This window comes from Uloborus diversus, chromosome 5 (assembly GCF_026930045.1).
Source record: "Uloborus diversus isolate 005 chromosome 5, Udiv.v.3.1, whole genome shotgun sequence".
NCBI lineage: Eukaryota > Metazoa > Arthropoda > Arachnida > Araneae > Uloboridae > Uloborus > Uloborus diversus.
The window spans coordinates 40,779,196-40,797,514 of NC_072735.1; the positions used below are offsets into that span (position 1 = coordinate 40,779,196).

Here is an 18,319-nt window from a genome sequence, read left to right on the forward strand (position 1 = left end):
TTTGTTATATGATTCAAATTTTTCTAGATAGAATGGGAAAATAAGGGAAATCAAAGGCAACTATACAAACCAAAATTGCTATCTTCATTACTACATGCTTATTTTATTGGTTCTGTATTTTAGAAATCAATTCATAACACCAAAAGAAGATCATTAGTAGTTTTGGAAGGTTTCAGAATAAAGGATGGGTGGCCCAAAGTGGGTAGGTTTTCGGAGAATGCTCGAAAGTTGTAGTTTTTGGATTTTTATCACAACAATTTCAGTTTTACTTCCTAGCAGAGTTCTTGAATTTCAAATTAAAAGCTGATTTTGTATTACTTCAAACCTAATATTTATTTATTATCAATTTTTAAGAACGTTTGAAAAATCCGCTTTGCCCTACCAGGGAGCCCAAAACGGGGAAGCTTAACTAATTGTGGTTTGGTAAATTTGCCAATCAAATATGAAGTTATAAAGGATTAGATGAATTAATTAGCGAAATGCCATTATAAAAATAAAATATAAAAAATGATGCTAATCGAATTTAAATTGCAAATCCAAGTAAGCACATTTATGTATATGTAAGTTATAAATGATTAAAAGAGTTATCTAGCTACCTGCCATTATATAAAAAAATTTAAAACAGTTGTACTTATCCAATTTAAAGTCATCACATTTCTTTATAAAACATAAAGAAATAACTGACTAATAGGCTAATTAATTGCCATCCTAAAAAATAACTTTTCAAAGTTGTACTTATCCTGTTGAAATCAAAAAATCTAAGTCAGCAAACGAATCAAAAAATTATAAATAAATATATGATTGAATCATATACCCGTTTTGCCCAATTTCACGCTTTTTATTTCAATAATTATAAACCTAAATTTAAAAAAGAATCACACGAAATGACAATCGTAGTTTGTAGGTGGTTGACGTCAGAAAAACGTAACATTATAGACAAGCAAAAAAATAAACTGGTCTTCGACGAATCACAAGGTTACAATTTTTTTTTAGAAATGTATCATTTTTTTAAAGGCTGGTCACGCCATGCCGCTTCACTGCTGCTTCGCTGCGGCTGATAAAAACTCGTTGGTGTTCATGTAAACACGATATACATATGCACCGCGGCTTACACATTATGGGGGATCATGTAAAGGCCTACCGCTTGGGGCGACCTACCCGCTTTTAGCCACTCCCCCCTATTCTTCGTTTTGTGACACTGAATACAACGATGAGCCACATAGGTCAGCTTCAATGGCCACATTTGGTCCGCGGGACATTTGGTCCGTTGGGTTGAGCACCGGTGATTTAATCAATGCTCCTAGTTCATCAGATAATTGGACGGATTATAAATATGGGCAGTTTTGAAATACAATGGAGCACTATTCCTATTGTACCAGATAATGTACAAAAACTAGTCTTGTCTGCATGCAAGAAAACAGTGTCCTTCGAAAAGATGTACATGCAAGATATAAAACTGTTCATGCACATAATTTTGCTCTATTGACAGTAGCTGTGTAAACTCCAGAAAGAAAAAAAACTATATTACATGAAAAATGGATAAATGAATTCCGTGACTTTGACGATAATTCAGAATAAAATGTTTGCTTCTTGAAAAAAAAAAAAAATCTTTTTTTTTTTTTTTTTTTGATGCACTGCACTGTTAAAACTACAGGTTAAATTTGGCACCTTTCAAGGGTGAAAAATTTTTTCACCAGCGGCACCCTATACGGTGCTGAAATTGCACCCTTAACACGGCTGAAAAACAGGCACCTTCTTGAGCGTGCACCGCGGTGAGAAATGGAACCCAATATGGCAGAACATTTGCACCCTTTCTGTTTCCTGATGATTACGCTTCCCCTCCCCCTCGATTTTGTGTGCATTTTCGGATACAATTGTGTACATTATTATTTGTTGTTTTGAGTTATAAAAAACAATGTCTTGGAATATTTTTCACATTGAATAGTTCTGAAAATGATTAAAACTTCTATTGTGAGGCATTTGATCGCATTTTAACTTCCGAACATAATTTAAAAGTGTTCATGACTTGAATTTTTCTGTTCGTGCACTAATTTTCGTACATCCACTTCATATCCTCAGTAATATTATTACGTTTTTGAAATTTACAGTAGCATGATCATTCCGAAAATGGGGCCTCTGAGACCCCAGGGTATTTTGGGATTTTTTCAATTTTTCGTTCTTTAAAAATTTTTTGTTCTTTCTTGTTCAATTCTTATATTGCTGCTAAATATCTATCTGTCTATCTATCTATCTATCTATATATATATATATATATATATATATATATATATATATATATATATATATATATATATATATATATATATATATATATATATGTATGTGTGTGTGTGTGTGAGAGTATGCTCAAACGTAACGCATATTTTACATAATAACTCAAGGTGCTTGAGATATTTTATTTATGCTTAACGGTTTCTTTTACTTCTACAATGATTGCGGAAATAAAAATAATATATGGTTTTGGAAATGATGAACATACATTTCAACACTTTCAAAATTCTTGCGTCCTAGGAGTGGTGAATGCAGGATTTGGTTTTCTGAGGAACTAAGGTCATAAAAATATTATATAGTCATATTGTCTCCAACTTTCATTGAATGAGTGAACCTTATTATCTCTTACCAAGGCAGTCGCGAGGTCAAAAAAAATGGGAGGAGGACGTTTGGCAACCATGCAATTTTTCAAACGTAAATATCGCAAGAGAAAGAGAGAGACAGAGATAGTCCAGATTTTTGCTTGGAGGGGGGGTGGGATTGTCATTACCAACATATGAGCAATCAAATTAAGAGAATTGCGCTATACAAGTATAAGCGGAGAAAAAGAATTAACAATATAAATCTATAGTCATAAGTCAAACATTCGGAAAATATTCGAAATGGTAGCAATTCTAAAATTGCAGTTTACACGACCCCTGGTGATGTTTGGAGGAAGAGATGTTTGGGAACTTTTATGGATGGTTCAAGCGTGAAGACTCTGCCTTCGAAATCCCTTGAAATTTATGTTATGTTGAAATTGTAGACGATTTAACGATAGGAGAGGGGGAGGAAGATCGGGGATACTCTCTAATTTTTCGAAAATGAAAATAACACGTCCTATATAAGCTAAGTTAAATAACGTCTTTGTTGAAACAAAGAGAAAAAAGAGGTTCAGGCGACTTTTCTGAGGAAAATTTTTGACTTTGAGGTTTTAAAAAAAACGCAATTATTGACCATCTTTGTTGGGGAAAAGTTTTGGATTCGGATACTCTCCCTCTGAGTTTCTTCGAAATTGAGGTTCCAAAAAGAAATTTTAGACATGTTTTAATGATGTGGCGGTAGAGAGAAATGGGGGTACTCCCAAGAAACCTTTTCGAAATTTAGGAACAAAGATACAGAATAGTAGTTTATATTTGATGATAAGAGGAAATGATCGGAGACCATCATCAGGATTTTTTTTTTTTTTTGAAATTTAAATCCTAAAAGCGAAATTTTGTACGATCTTTAATTATGTGAAGAGGAACAGTAGGCACTCCCCTGGATTTTTTTTTTTTTTTTTTTTTGAATTTTTTTAGCGAATTAAAAATCCTAAACACCTATTTCTTGGCTATTTTTGATGAAGTTAGGGGACATGATGGGGTTCGGAACTCTCCCAGGAATATTTCCAAAATTAAGTGCTAAAAACGTAACTAAAAGGCATCTTCCAGGATAAGGATTGGGATGTAGAAAATTTCTCACAGAAATTATTGAATTGAAGTTCCAAAAACGAAAGCTTAGACGATTTTTGATGATGTTAGAGGGATTTTGGAAACTTGTAGAGATTGAAATCTCTAATATAAAGTTTACGATAATCTTAGAGGATATTGGGTATAAGACACTCTGGCATGAGGGGGGGGGGTGTTGCTGCAGTCCCGTAGCCCTATTCCTAGATTCGCCATTGAGCTCAAGCATTGATGCTACTTTAAAATGATAATATTTTTTCCCTATGTATTTTAATATTTGAACTATGCATTGAAACATTTTTAAACGTAGGGGTAATGTCACGACCCCCTAAGAAAGGCTTTGCGACCCCCTTGGGGGTCACGACCCACAGGTTGGGAACCACTGCACTCTAATGGTTACGAGACAGTATTTTGGGGGGGGGACATTAGTCTTTTTTCATCTGTAGACAGTCAGGACTTTCTGTAGTCCCCGAAATTTGCAAACAAACCATTTTTTTATGCTAAGCATATTTTATGCCTTCGTCTCACAGCCTACCTGCAGCATTAAAATATTTGGAAAACTTGTTAATACATTTAAGTAATTTTATCTCTCTTTCAGAGTCGAACTGAACGCTTGTACTTTCTCAACCACGTAAGAGAGACGACACTTTTATACCATAACAATAAACATCCCAGTTTATGTAAAAACGAAGGACAAGTTGTAAGTTAGAAGATTATTTTTTGCAAGATGTATATACTGCGTCGATGTATATACAGTCAACTCTCGTTAAGTCGAACTCCCAAGGGACCGTCTAAAACGTTCGAGTTATTGGTAGTTCGAGTTATGGGAAGTTTCCACAACAGTCTCAATAGATTGTGACCCGATGAAAACATCGAGATAAAGAAGAATTCGAGTTATAATCTTCGAGTTATCACGATTCGCCTGTACGTATATATGTATTACAATTTAAAGTTAGAAGCAGTAATACGATCCAATTTATGAATAGAACAGTTATTGGAATGATAGGGCAAACTTTAGAAGTAAAAACACTAGAGAATGCTGCAACTGAAACTTTCAGACTTATGGTAAAAATGTTCAGTAATCGAGATTCTAGATGATAGCAAGGGTTTCAAACACGAAACATATAAGCGTCTTTGATTACGTATTGCCACTCAATAGGGTATAACAAACCCCAAAGTAATTCACCGTTATCATTAATAATCAAAGCAAGTACAAACAGAAATATTTATTAGTTAAAATATGTATTAAAAGTAAATATGAAACTAGGAATACTATAACTAGTAATCTAATTTATATAAGGAGTAAATACATAGTTTGCATCACACGCAAAACTATCATCACCTTAAAGTGCATAAACACACCTTGTAGATATCGAAAATGAAGCTCTGCGAGCGGCACGTAGATAACGTTTAAACTAAGTCTTTAGAGATTTTCAATTCCAAAATCTTAGTTGCACAAAAGACTAATAGATGGAGATAATCGTATTTTATTGAAGACAGCATATACCAGATAATTTAAAATCTCTTAACTTGTGAATAAATATGAGTTAGACTTACTGCTGAATGGGGAAGTAAAAACTGCGGAGATCAAGCCTTCAATACAATTATGCAAACTGTAAGACAGTTGGAGAACATAATAAATGCGAATTAGAGTCTTGGCAATTGGGTAGAGAGTGTAAAATCCTTAAACTAAGAGCTATAAGAAATTAAAGACTTGTTTCCAACGTTCAGTGGTGAAAGGAATATAATTAGAAACTAATTTAATGATACTTATTTCCATACTGATATGTTTTTGAATCTCTACATAAATATAAAGTTTTCTTAGCTAATGATTTTGGTCGTTCTCACCGTCATGAGTCAATGATTTTTCTAACTCTACATTTTTTTCCTGGCATTAATACAAGACGTATATATACTACTTGTACACTGTTAAACATTCGGGAACATTTTGAGGTAACTATTACGGTAAAACGGAGTGTTTGAAGTACAAAAAAAAAAAAAAAAAAAAAAACCGTGAATTAGACGGGAAAAAATTAAGCGATTTCAGAGCCAATTCATACACCACTTCACTTATGGTGTGAGCTCACTTGGTAGGGTAGGTAACGAAGTGGTCTCGAATCATGACGGCGTAGTTTCGGACCCAACTGCGTGCAGTTTGTTCTTTTTAATCAGTACAACTAGACACAGTGTTCTCGTTTTTTCAACCGTTAAATTTTACAGGCTTTTACAATAAAGTTTGTTATTTATTGTTTGTTTATTCTAGGCTTTTACAATAAAGTTTCTAGCAACATGAATGCCAGTAAATTTTACGGTAAAATTTCAGGGATTTTTAAAAATTTTGTATAGCAATATATGATTGATTTTCAATGTGCTTGATGTAGTTATACAGGGCATATGGTAGCACAATAAATAGTACGAGTGTCTCAAGGTAGTAAGTGTAATTAATAAACTGAATGAAAAGCAAAAAAAAAAGTAAACCTGCAAATAATATATATATATATATATATATATATATATATATATATATATATATATATATATATATATATATATATATATATATATATATATATATATATATATATATATATATATATTAAGTGTGTAGTGCACTTGTCAATAAGATTGTACCAAAACCGATCTGATAATAAATTAGCTTGTCAACACGAAGTTTTTTAAAAAAAGTTTTAAAACTTTTTAGAAATCGTTGCATCCGTACATGTTAAGTTTTCATTCAGTATTGAAAGTGTAGTAGTGTGTAAAAGTATACGACATAATCTTAGCTTCAGTGCAGAAAACTCTTCATCTTCCTTTCTCAACTGGTCTAAGAATGATTTATTGCAAAATTCTTTTTTAATTTCGCCTATTTCCTTGCAGTATATGAAGATTTTTTCTGCTGCAGTTAGTGGATTTGCAAGAGCTTTTTCATGAAATTTTGTCATTCGAAACTTGCTGCATTCACCTCAGCGCAAAGCATAAATTGTAAAACTCTTTGCCAAAATGATTAAAAATGATTTTTAAGAGTGTTTCCGAATGGCGTAAAGTCATTTTTTTTTAATTCTTAAAAAGAGACGAAATTCACAACTGAATTTAAGAACACAAAATAAAAACCAGTATCCTATGGATAAAAATAACACTAAGTTACACAGTTTGGGAAATTATGACAAAAAATAAATATAACTTAAACAAAAACAAAAATAACTGGAACTATATTATATGAATTACGCAACTTTGACACAAACAATTAAAGAAATCAAATGAATTTATTTGGTTCAAAAATAATCGAAGTATTTTATTTTCATGTAAATGCGGCAAACATTTTAGGTACACAATATTGTAAGGTAGTTTTCGCAAATCTTCAGTTAGAAAGCCTATTTCTTCATAGCTATCATGATTGTCACTTGTGATAGCGTTAGGTGTATCGTTAAAAAATTGTTTATGTTAATTTAAACGTTCGTGCAATTAGTTAAATCTCAACAATTCAAGTAATTTTAAAATATATGTTTGTTTTCCTTGATTCACATATGCTTTGGCTGTATTTGAGAAACGGGGCAAGTTAGATTTTTTTCCCGTGTGCAACAGGTGAGACAAACCACCTGATCTTAAGGAACACTTGCAAGTGGCTAAATCTTGACGTAATTGTTTTTGGCACAAAAGCTTACTTGTCACTCATTCGTTTTGAAGAAAGAAAACAGGAATTGATCCCTCTGTTTTGAACTTGATTAAGCTTTTTTTTTTAAATTCTACTGTTTCAAATATGTACATTGAAATGCATAGAATATTTTAAATCAAAAAGTCAAACTGTAGAACATTTAACTTCACGTCATTTGGAAACAGCTTTTTCTTCAAATGTCGTTGTCAAATTATTCCGGCCATCTAGAACACACCGTTTTAGTGCGTGTCATTCGGTATGTCTAAATTAAGGATATGTGTTGCTTTGTTAATACTTTTATACTTTCAAATCTTTGAGATATGAAATAAACATCGATGCAATTTTCTTGTTTTCTCTATTTGTCTCATTTATAAACTCGCTAAAACGGCAAAAATTGTGACTGATGTTCTGTTGAACTCTTTTAATATGAATAACAGTACAGGATGGTTAAAAATTCAGCTAAACTTTCAAAACATTATACAATATGAACTTATGGTTATACTAAAAAGAAATTTCGCATGCGAGTGTACACCAATAAATAGGAATTTGTGACATAAGATAAATATTCATTAATATTTTAGCGAGAAATAACGCTTTGCTTGTCATAACTCAATCAGACCACAACATCATAAGCTGGGATTACGCCCTATTTTTCGAAAAAAATTGATTTTGAGGTTTTGAGAAATTTAGAGAGCCCCACCGTTCTTCTTTCCAAATCCGCATTTATTTTTATTTTATTTATTTATTTATTTATTTTGTGAAAACTGGAAGAAATTTACTAAACTCAAATGCACTGCTAATAACTTAAATTTACTTTTTCATTCTTGATTTTCTCATAACCACGTTTTCGAAGTTTATATCTACGCCAACAACTCTAACGGAAAAAGTATTTAAATCCAAAGGTTTGACACTTTGTAAAAATGATAATTAAACGTATTACTCTGATATAAATCTTGAAAAGTTATTGTACAAGCAATATGTGGTTTTGAAATAATAATCAATTAAACTTAGGGGGCAGAAAGCACGTTCTTCTGGTGAATTTTTAAACATTTACAAATAAAACCTGTTTTTTGCTAATTATTTCCAAATTTGAGGATTATATCACTATCTGGTATCTAACGAAGAGATTGACACAAGAAGTTTCTAAAATTATGAAAAAATGAATGCACTGGAGGTGTTCAGAAAATGGTAGTTTTTTGCTAAAATATGGCTTTTTTATTTTAAAAAAAGGGATTTTTTTCTCAACAAATACATTGTCAAAATGTGTTATTTAAGTCATATTTAATAATCGTATGCAGTTTTAGAAAAATGCAATGAATATTGAAGAAAAAAATGTTGGGATGTTTGCCTAACTTAACCTACTGTATTTTACATTAAATGTGTCTGTATGAATTCTTTATAGAAAATGACAACTACCAATATAGTTAGCCGAAGTGATTCTCTTTTATCTATTACACAAACCTATTTTACATTTTTCATTTTGCTGTTATAATTAATATTTTTAAAAATTATTATGCATTTCCGGAAACATTCTTTGCTTCATTATTCACAAGAAATTTGAAAGCACAACAAAATTGGAGGCAATTTCAACCCAAAAATTAAATAAATAAAATATATACTTTTTGACGGAATTGTATTTTGTTTACTACCTACGTCCATCATTTGCAAGAATTGTAATACTGCTTATCGTCAGTTCAAACATTTATAGCCATTATTTAATACATTCGGAGGACATTACTTCGAAACATTCAACATCTTTATTTAATTCCCTTTTTTTTTTTCGTTTTTTCGTAGTTTCGATGAAAAGTTTCTGTATCGTGTTCAACAATTGTTAAACGTCAACATTATTAAATAACTAAAGGCCGGATTTCATTCCAATGTAACACGTACTGCCTCTCTCATTCTTCATGAGTTGCATTTGAATGAGTTTTAAAGTTAAACTTTTATCAACTTCAAAAAGGACACAAATTCATATATTTGTTCCAAATTAAGACAAAATTATCCCATATGGTGCGTCTATACTTGCTATTTCGATTCATTTCAGGATATCTTGAAAATTAAAATATCCTCGTAAGCAACAATTTCAAATCCGTTCTTCTGACTTAAGAATGAATAACAATAGAAACGGTTCGTTGGGAAAAGCTATACGCGTTCCAAAATTTGCAATTCAAATTTTGATCCGAGAAAATTTCCCGTTTTCGGAGAGTATTAAACTCGCTTATGAAAGTATTGAAAGATATGTTCTTGAATATTTATCCTATGAAATCGTACTAAATATTCGAAAGATAGGTATTCCAAAACCAGGGTTGATAGGATTATAAAGACAATATGAATATTTACTGCTTAAAATACGAATATTAGCTAAAGTATATCTAATTTCCTAGAATTTCAATACTTCTAAAAATGTCAACAATTGCTCTTTTTCTCATTAAATTTTGATTTACTTTTATGGTGCAAGATCATTATGTGACACTTTTTTTTAAGAATTAAATAAAACTATTATATATGAGTTATAACTACAGACGTATGTTATGAGATTTTTCAAAAGTAGGGGAACAAAGGGTAAAGTAAAATGGTTCAGATGACTGAGCTTTTTCAAAATGAACAAATTGGAAATTTGTTTTGAAAATTACAGTATGTGAAGAAAGAGGGCAGTGGTGGCCTGATCGATAAGGCATCGGACTTGTGACCGGAGGGTCCCGGGTTCGATCTTGGCCGGATCGAAGATATACCGTCTTCATTAATGGTGACTGAGGGATCTGAAATATTCTCGCGGTCACAAAGTCCTCCAAATGAAACGATACCTCTGGGGATGCTGGACCAGGGATTGCTCGGTTTCTGATCTTGTTCAAAAAATCAGAGTTGTCTTCCGGATCCCATCCAACTGGTTGAGTCACAAATAGTGACAAAAGCAATAATACAAAACAAAGGACAGCTATCAAAATGGCACACATATCAAACAGTGTTGCCAACTTAAAGTTATATACCTCTAAAAAAACATCCTTTACAGCAACACATAGGCACTGAGTAGTGTTGTCAAAATTTGCCTATAAAACTTACAAGAAATGTGTTTATTCCTTTTTTGGCATAGTTTTATAAAAATATAATATTTTATACTTGATATAATAGGAAAACAAATATCGATCGGTACAATGAAGTTACTATTATTTTTTTTTTTACTTTGATGTCCCTAGTTTCATGGACATGCTCATTTATTAAAATCCTTTGAGGTCAGCAAATTAACAACTAATTTTAATAAACATACTCCCAACAGCATTAGCAACATTTTTGCAGGAAAGTATCTATTAAAAAAAAAAAAAGTTATATAGAGCGCACGTGTGTTGCTCGAACCACATCTAAACGGTAATCTATTTCATCCCATGTCCACAAACGGTACACACATGTGACTCTAATAGTGAAATGTATTGCTTTCTATTTAATAAAATGATTAAACAACCTCACATGACGTTTGTTTTTTCTTACTGTTACGATTTTTTTTTTTTTTACGATGTCATTAAAAAAATCTTGAACCTATGAAATATTATGGCACAAACCGCATGTTCATACAACTTGTTATCGCTCTGTAAATTTTTAAAATGTTTCGATGACTTTTTGGCATCTAATGTATTCTATTTTCGTTCCTTCCCTAATTGTTTCTTTCGAAAGTAAAAAATACTTAACATTAAAACACTTCTCAACTACTCTTTTACAACACTTCTCAAAACCAATCACATTTTTATATCATAACAACTTTTATAACTTTTAAATTTTCCAAAGTATTGCTTTTAGGAAAATATATCTATATTCTATTATCCTTTCCAGAACAATTTTAGAGGAGTTACGTTTACAAAAATTGAAAGGCTAAAAAATCCCTTTGTACAGAAAAAAACAAATATACAAAGATACTTCTCACAAATATGCAGCTATGTAGTTATAAGCAATTTTGTGTTAATTAGCGTCGTAGTCGTTTCTTTTAGTAGAAAAACTGTTCAAATAAATACTCAAAAGCAAATCGTTCTTACAAGAATAAGCGTAATTCAAAACAGAAAAGATTTCCTTTGTAGCAGAAGAATTATTATGCAGCTCTGAAATAATTTTTAATCGATATTAAGCAATATACGTTATTCATTTCCCCACACAGAACAACTTTCTTAATAGCTTGTTCCAAAATCATTTGCCTATCAATATTTTCACCAGAAAATCTTTACACAGAACTCCAATTCACGTGAAAAAGAGATAACTCGTTTTACGTGATTTATAGATGTCGTTAGCTGAACAAGCAGTTGAGTTATTTTTTCCCCTTCTTTTTGCACTTGTGCTCTGGCACAGATTATGAATTTATTATGGTAAGTTTGGGCGTATATTACTTTTCACCATATTTAGTACTAGATCTTCAAAATAATTGATTTAATCTTCTTTAATTGCTCGGAATAATTTGGAAGAAAAGCAAGTCATATGTTATATGAACTTGCTCTTACGCAACAGCTTTTTTGAAGAAAACTATCAAAGTCTTAAACCATTTTTTTTTCACATAATTAGTATGTTTAAGGTAAAAGAACAAATGATTGATTTTTTAATTTATGCATCAATCTGATGAGCACCTTATTCGGGCCCTATCAGTAAATTTTTAACCTTTAAAGCTTGGCGTAAAATTTGAATTAAAACTATTTAAAATTGGTTAAATGAGGTTTTAATTTGTGCTGTACAAGTCAATGAATGTATTTCTACAAAAATTAGTGAAATCTGAATTTTATGCAAATCCTTTGTTCTGCTAATCATGTTTAGAAGCAGTTTTGACGCCCTAACGAAGACAATGCAGGAAATTTCATTGTTTCCTGACTAAAGTTAGTGTATAGCTGTTTTAAACAAACGGGATTTTGTAAAGCAAAACTTATCATTTCCTATTGTTTACAGACAAATCACATGTTAAACAGTATGAAATTGCGTACAATCTCATGAGAGCTCTCTTAATTTTTTTCGGAAACAGTAATGTTCAAAATTTCGTTTTTTATTTAGGTTTGATAATAAAAGAGCAAAACTGATTTAGATGTATTGATGATATTTTACTAAAAATCAAATTTCCTACAAATTCGCAACTTTTTTAGAAATATATTAACTTAGATAACATTAATAAAATTTCCATTCGTAATTTGAAGTACTATTATGTAAAATGAATCAGTAGTCTATCTTTAAAAATTTACTGTTGTTTCTTGATAAGTGTGGACATCCTGTATGATTTGAGTACATTTTTTTTTTCTATTTGAATATTATTTTTTCTCACAGAGCCATACAAAGTTTCCATAACCCCACCTGAGCTTCGTCTTGAAGTTGGCAAAACAGCAACTCTAAATTGTTCTGTGATTGGAAATCCTGTTGGAACTGTGCTTTGGCGAAAAGATATGGTACTCTTACAGTCCAGTTCAAGAATATCATTTCCACATCCCTTTTTACTTCAAGTTAGAGAAATAAGAAGACAAGATGCTGGAATATATCAATGTTTCGTTCAACGAGAGCTTCATTCAGCCCAAGCTTCTGCAAGAATAATAATTGGAGGTAACTATTATTTGGAAAAAGTACAGAAAATACATTGCACTGTTTAAAAATTCAGGAAATGTTTATGGTAAATATTGCTTTAAAATGAAGTGTTTACATTCCGATTCCGAGTCACAACTGACTACAACTGTATTTATGTCGAGGACTGCATACTAAGTGCCTTGCCTCCAATATTTTTTATACCGATAGATGGCAGCACCATCACCGGATCGAACAGTTAATGAGAATTTAGAACTAGTCCAGGAGCTAATAGCTACCTGGTGCTAGCATCCCCAGAGGTATCGTTTCACTTGGAGGACATTGAGACCACGAGCATATTTAACGTCGCCCAGTCCCCTTTAATGACGACGGTGGGTCTTCGACCATCAAGGTTCGAACTCAGGACCCTCCGGCCCCGAATCCGACACTCTACCGTTCGGGCTACCACGGTCCTTAAGTGTTTACATTACATACAAAATTTACAGTAAATTGTACCGGAAAAAAAAAGATTGCTGCGCCAGTTGGTGCACCTCAAGTATGATACCCAGTTGATACACGGTGTTACGTGCGAAACACAAAACACCATATTTCCTCTTTCTTGATGTGTCCCAACTTGTATGGTGCGCAATACAAGTTGAGACACACCAAGTAGTAGCAAAGCCGCCTGCCAATCCGAAGGTACCGGGATTGAGCCTGCTAGTAGCATCTTTCGTTTTTTAAACTCTCGTTTATTCTACTGAAAAATTTAACAGTAAAATAGGATAAAATTTTCAATTCAAGCAATAAATTCACCGATAATTTAAAATATCTTAGCATTGTTTTTGACCCTCTTCTTACCCCGTAACAGGGGAGGTGCGGTCTCACAGACTGCTTAAAAGCTTATCCCACCACCCCTACTTCAGTCCGATTGAATGGTTTGTCCCAATAGCTTTTTGTATTGTGACATTAAACACGCCCCCCCCCCCCCCCGCCCTTGCTCATCAGTATATTTTGGCACGTACATCAGGTTTAAAGTTCATTGCATTTTTTAGGAGCTGTCTGTGAGACTTCACCTTCCCTTCGGTGGTGCAATTTTCGGCAGTAGTAGACACGGCTTTTAACATTTGTACGGCGAATATGGATTTATTTATTTGATCCGCGTTATGCGGAAAAGATGCAAACTGTTCAAAAAAAGGTTTAAAAGGTTTGTTTAAAATGTTCTTAAAAGGTACACAGTGACTGTTAAAGTGACAATGAAAGTTTAATTATTTCTGGAAATACGACGCGATATACTAATAGTTTAGTTGCTGTCAAAATTTTCCAGTAAAGAGATATAATTACTTTTCCGGTGTTAAAAATTTCTTTATATATTTAATAACTAAACTGAAATCATTAGCACATAACAGATTCATATTTATTGTGAGTAGTACGTTATTTACTGCAGCATGTGATTTTTCTCGAAAAAATTTAAAATTCTAGCAAAATGTCCTCGAAAAAGGTATATTTCAATTTTAAGTCCAAAATATTTTTCCCCCGTGCTACTAAAAGTTCAGAGAACATCTAAGGCACAGGAATGTATCTCAATTACACGGTTTTTAAGACATTTTTAAATTGAACGGTCTCTGAGACCTCACGTCCCCTGTTACGTCCTACTTTTTCAACTCCCCTGTTACGGGTTAACTTTGTATCCCATAGTAAATACCTTAGAGAGTAAACAGATATGTACTCTCCTCCAGAAATTCAACCGTATTTCATACAATAAAGGCTCCTTCTCCCCTAAAATACGAAAAATCCTTTACAACAACGTTTTCCATAAAGTTATAGACTATGCTGTTGGAATTTGGATTCCAGCAATTACTCCTTCTTATTATAATATCGTTTCTACTATTGAACGACTTTTACTTCTACTTTTAACCCATTGTTTTAGGTCAACCTCTACTGAAGCTCTCCAAGTCCTTGCAGGCACACTTCCTCTGTTTTTGTACCTTCACTATCAAAATATTTTCTTTCAATTCTCCAAAAATTCTAAGCAAATTCTGCTTGACAATGTTTCTTATGATACAATTAACTTTGAAATCAAAACTGTTTTTTCGCAGTTACAAAATCTCTTTCTCCGACTTTATTTTTGATCATTCCTTAAAATTAAACTTGAATGACGATCATTATTATATTTATACGGATGGTTCAAGGACAGATGATGGTACTGCTTGATCCTTCATTGTTTATTATAAGAATGACTTTTTTTTTTTCTAATTCATTTACTCTCAAGTCAGAAAACTCTATTTTTCAAGCCGAACTCACCGCTGTAAATTAAGCTAGTATTTGGATTTATAAGTTCTGCTCTTCTATCACTTCTCCATTTTTCTTTCATATTATTTCTGACAGCCTTTCAACCATCCTTGCCTTAATGAATTCTTCCCCTTCTTCCCCTCTTTCTTTTAGTACTCAAGTTAACCTCCTTAAAATTAAAATTTCACCACGGTTTCTTGGATCAAAGGTCATAGTATTAATCTGGGTTATGATTCAGCTGATTTTTTAGTCAAACAGGCCACTTCCTTTCTACTAACTTTCATGTTCTAATTCCAATTAAAGTTCTTAAAATATCGTCAACAATACTTTTTTTGCTGATTGGCAAACCTATTGGAATAATTCATAAAACGCAAGATGGACTTTTGGAATCCTTCCGAATGTTTCTTTTAACAGATTGCTCAACACCAATTTCAATAAATTTCTTGCCAATCATGGATAAACTTATTCTTACTTTTTTAAAATAACAATCCTCAATTCTCCAGATTGCATCTGTGGAGAAATTGGAGACTACAAACATTTTCTTTTCTATTGTAGGTTTGCTCAAATCTTCCACACACACACATCTTAAATTTTCGTCCTCTATTACCGACTCAAACTAGAAAAACCTACTGTTTTATTGATTAAAAGGCGTTTAAAAATGTTCAAAACCTTCTCAATTTTATTTAAAAGCACAAATCTTTATTTTTCCCCTCATTGAAATAAAGAAAAATAAATATTTAGGATCTCAGAATTTATTTTTTTTTTTTTTTTTGAAATGGTATTGTTATTTTTGTTTTCCTCTTAAACTCTTACTTTAATGAAATTCAAAAAAAAAAAAGAAAAAAAAACTCAGTTATGTTTCCCACTAATTTATAAAAGCCAACAATTTACTGATCATGACCAAATTACCAATTGTGACATTCTACTGATCTCATGACCTTGTTACTGCACCAGTATATTTTTAATCATTCTTATCTTTAATTCAGACTGTTTTTGAAAAATGTGTTGTTTCTAAAATGTTAAATTCAAACTGTTTATTTCAATCATAATGTTTGATTTTCAGATTTATCACCATCTTTTAAACAGACGTTTCCAGAAAAGACAGTGAGACCAGGAACATATGTTTCTTTAACCTGCATTGCATCCGGTCACCCAGAGCCTTTATTCCGATGGACTCTAGATGGCATATGGACACTTTCTACGAGGCACGGCGTTCTTATCAGTTCATATCAAACAAGCAACGGAGACGTAGCAAGTTCTATAAATTTCACCGCTGTAGAGATTACAAACAGTGGAGTGTATTCATGTGAAGCATCAAACGATGCCGGATTAATTGACTACTCCAACAGATTGAATGTATTTGGACACGTTTTCATCAGAAATATCAATAATTTGACTGCTATAAATGGAGAAAAGTTTTCAGTGATATGTCCTTTTGGAGGATATCCTTATGAATCTATTACTTGGAAAAAAGGTGAGCATGAACTGTTTCATAAATTCAGTTGTAACTGATAGATATAACTTATTAATCATCATTTAGAGAGCTATATAGCTGTAGTTTTTACATGTTACTATTTTTAATCACTAAATGAAAATGTTCGCTGTTTTATATTCTCATATTATGTCTCATACATATATTTTTCTGTTAGTTGACTATAGGTGTTTATATTTACACTAATTTGTATGGATTAAAATAAACTGAATGGCATAAATTTGACTTAAAAACAAAAGGAATTTTACGAATGCTTAAAACAAAGGTAGAAAGAAGAAAGGCTCCACTTGAGAGAGATAATTGCCATTTTTCATTTCCTCAAATTTTCAAAGCTGATCAACTGAAGTCAAAACTTTACCTGGTTTTATTGTTACATTTGCAGATATTATTAAATAGGGTTTCACTCTTATATCGTCTGTGGAAATTAATAATTAATTTTTTGGTGAACTTTATTTCTGTTTCATGGTTTATATCAGATTAGGAACCTTGGAAGAGTTAAAAATATAGTTGAAAAGTTTAGTTTATTAAATTACAATATAAAAAAGAGGTTTTTCAATGAAAAATGGATGTCTTGAGATATTCCACAAATTTTTTGGGATAAGATAGGGTGGCGGTACCGCAGTAACAGACAAGGGTCCAGTAACAAACAGTCATAAGTTTGGATTTCGACAATAAGAATTTTAGGCGGTTTAAACTGAAGTTGATGTGGCCAATGAATACGTTGCAGTCATCTAGTCTCATCAGAGTGAATTTCATGAGTCAGTTGGTATTTACAAGGCAGTAGTGGAAGGGTATGAATAGCCACTACGAGGTTATGTTTCATGCTGCAGTGTTCATGCTGCAGTTGACTGTTTACGTTAAGAAAGTGAGTGTTTTCAGCCATCATTTTGCACTGTAAAATGTCGATATAAGTGCATGCTGGAATTATTTTTAATGTTTGTACTGTGCTCTTTTCGGATTTTACATCGTTTTTCACGTACACGCACTTTTATTGTGAGTTTTATCTATGTCTGTTACTCATCCCCAGAAAATTTGTTTTTCTAGTAACAGACATCCATGTCTGTTATTGATCCTTGAAGCCTTTTTCATTCAAACAACGTGGCTAGTCTCAAACAGAGTGTCTGTTACTGGCCCAAAAGGGTGGTTTTTTTCTCACGCCATATTTTTTTTGGAACCTCAGAATAGTGAATACACCTCTTTTTTTCAGTTCAGGATGCCGCCCCTCCCCCTGCCAGGAAATTCTGTTACAGTAAAAAACGGAAACTGAAAGACTGAATTCAGAACCAATAATTATATTTGTAGATGGACATGTATCTCATTTAACACTTGAGACAAGCAGAATCTGTGAAAAAGGGAAATTAATTTTGATTGCTTTACCCCCCCCCCCCAGTGCTACTGATATTTTACAGCCATTGGACGTTTCTGTTTTCAAACCCTTGAAAACAAAGTGGTAAAAAAAAACAGACAATTGATGGAGAAAAACCTTTTCAGATGTGCCTTTTGTAAAAAAAAATCCTTTTACTGGTCTTTTGGAACAGACTACAAATACTTTAACACCACAGAAATTAATTGCATCAGCAGCCAAATAATCATGGGAGGAAATAAGTAGTAAAGAGTCAAGTGACAAGTGATTGAGGTGATGTTGCAAAAATTACGGAA

At 32.3% G+C, this 18,319-nt stretch overlaps 1 protein-coding gene across 1 annotated transcript in view; it reads left to right on the forward strand.

Annotated features, from left to right (window-relative positions):
- The window catches only part of LOC129222177 (cell adhesion molecule DSCAM-like), a 102,132-nt gene that overhangs the window by 13,557 nt on the left and 70,256 nt on the right, over positions 1-18,319 (forward strand). The window contains exons 4-5 of the mRNA XM_054856642.1: positions 12,652-12,921; positions 16,232-16,642. Coding sequence (XP_054712617.1) covers positions 12,652-12,921; positions 16,232-16,642 — 681 coding nt within the window. The remainder of the gene's footprint in view (positions 1-12,651; positions 12,922-16,231; positions 16,643-18,319) is intronic.